General features: G+C 44.4%; 1 protein-coding gene across 1 annotated transcript; it reads right to left on the reverse strand.

The window, feature by feature from the left end:
- Positions 1–409: 409 nt before the first annotated feature.
- Positions 410–759, reverse strand: LOC104405005 (MDS1 and EVI1 complex locus protein MDS1-like; the record flags this gene model as incomplete). Its single annotated transcript, XM_010013585.1, has 1 exon — positions 410–759. A coding segment is annotated over one exon (350 nt), but the record flags the coding sequence as incomplete, so codon positions are not given.
- Positions 760–1,077: the final 318 nt, after the last annotated feature.

The raw sequence follows: 1,077 nt of genomic DNA on the forward strand, positions 1-1,077 counted from the left end.
TACAGAACCCTGAAATCGGCATCCAGTTTCTTTTCAAACAGGTAGTGCAGCGTCATTCACAAGTCCCTCATGCACAGACATACTGCAGGACTCTCCAAGAGCAGGCTAAAAATGGTACTGAAATGTTCCAACAATACAACTTATTCCTCCTTTCTCCCCAAACAAGGCATCAACTGCCAATACCCAGACACGTTTCATGCATGAAGAACAACAATAATTCCTGCGTTTTTTCCTTTTTTAATTTACACTTGTTTCTACCCAGAAAGACGTGAAAGGCCAAAAAGCAGTCTTCATGCATACAAATATTCCCCAACTGCTGCAGGACAGGACTCAAATTCTGCAAATAGTTCTGTGTTTATAGACACGCAAGAGAGTTCAACAGACCGAAAGAATGTACACAGTATCTTACCTCCCAACCGTAACTGGGATCTTTAAGGTGTGGCTGCTGCTCTCCTACAAAAGGGCCAAATTTTTCCCCTGCTTCAATCTTCCTTTTAGTCCATATCCCTAATCCCGCTCCAGGAACGTTGGATTCTCGGAGCTCAAACTCTGAAGGAATGGGAATGTCATCAGGAATATATATTGGAGCCTTGTAAGGAGAGCTTTCCTTTGGTGTGAAAGCTTCACTGGAGGTTGCTGGAGAAGATGGCTCTTGGATGCTGATGGATGCTGGACACTGGACATTTGGAGCCTCTCCATCAGCTTCTGGTGCTTCCTCCAAAGGAAGTTCAGGAAAGCTTTCATACAAACATTCATCACCTGTAAAATAAAGCCAAACAGTAGGATTTGAAGTACCTGACAGATTTTGCATATGAAACCCTTTCAGCCTGCGCATAAAATGAAGAAGACTGCTTGGAAGACAGGCAGCACCTTCGTCAATCACTGGTACTATAGCAGAGCCTCACCGGGGAAGGAGCTGAGCCTTTTCTCTATTGTAGGCCTGGGGGTACACAGGGTTTCTTAATATTCCCGACATCAAAAGTGGTTTACATCACTGAGCACAAGCAAGGGAATTACATACAGATGTATATGCAGGCACACCCTATTGTCCAATCTGGTCCGGATATAGCGCTTTGC

This window comes from Nestor notabilis, unplaced genomic scaffold, assembly GCF_000696875.1.
Source record: "Nestor notabilis isolate BGI_N333 unplaced genomic scaffold, ASM69687v1 scaffold34544, whole genome shotgun sequence".
Classification (NCBI taxonomy): domain Eukaryota; kingdom Metazoa; phylum Chordata; class Aves; order Psittaciformes; family Psittacidae; genus Nestor; species Nestor notabilis.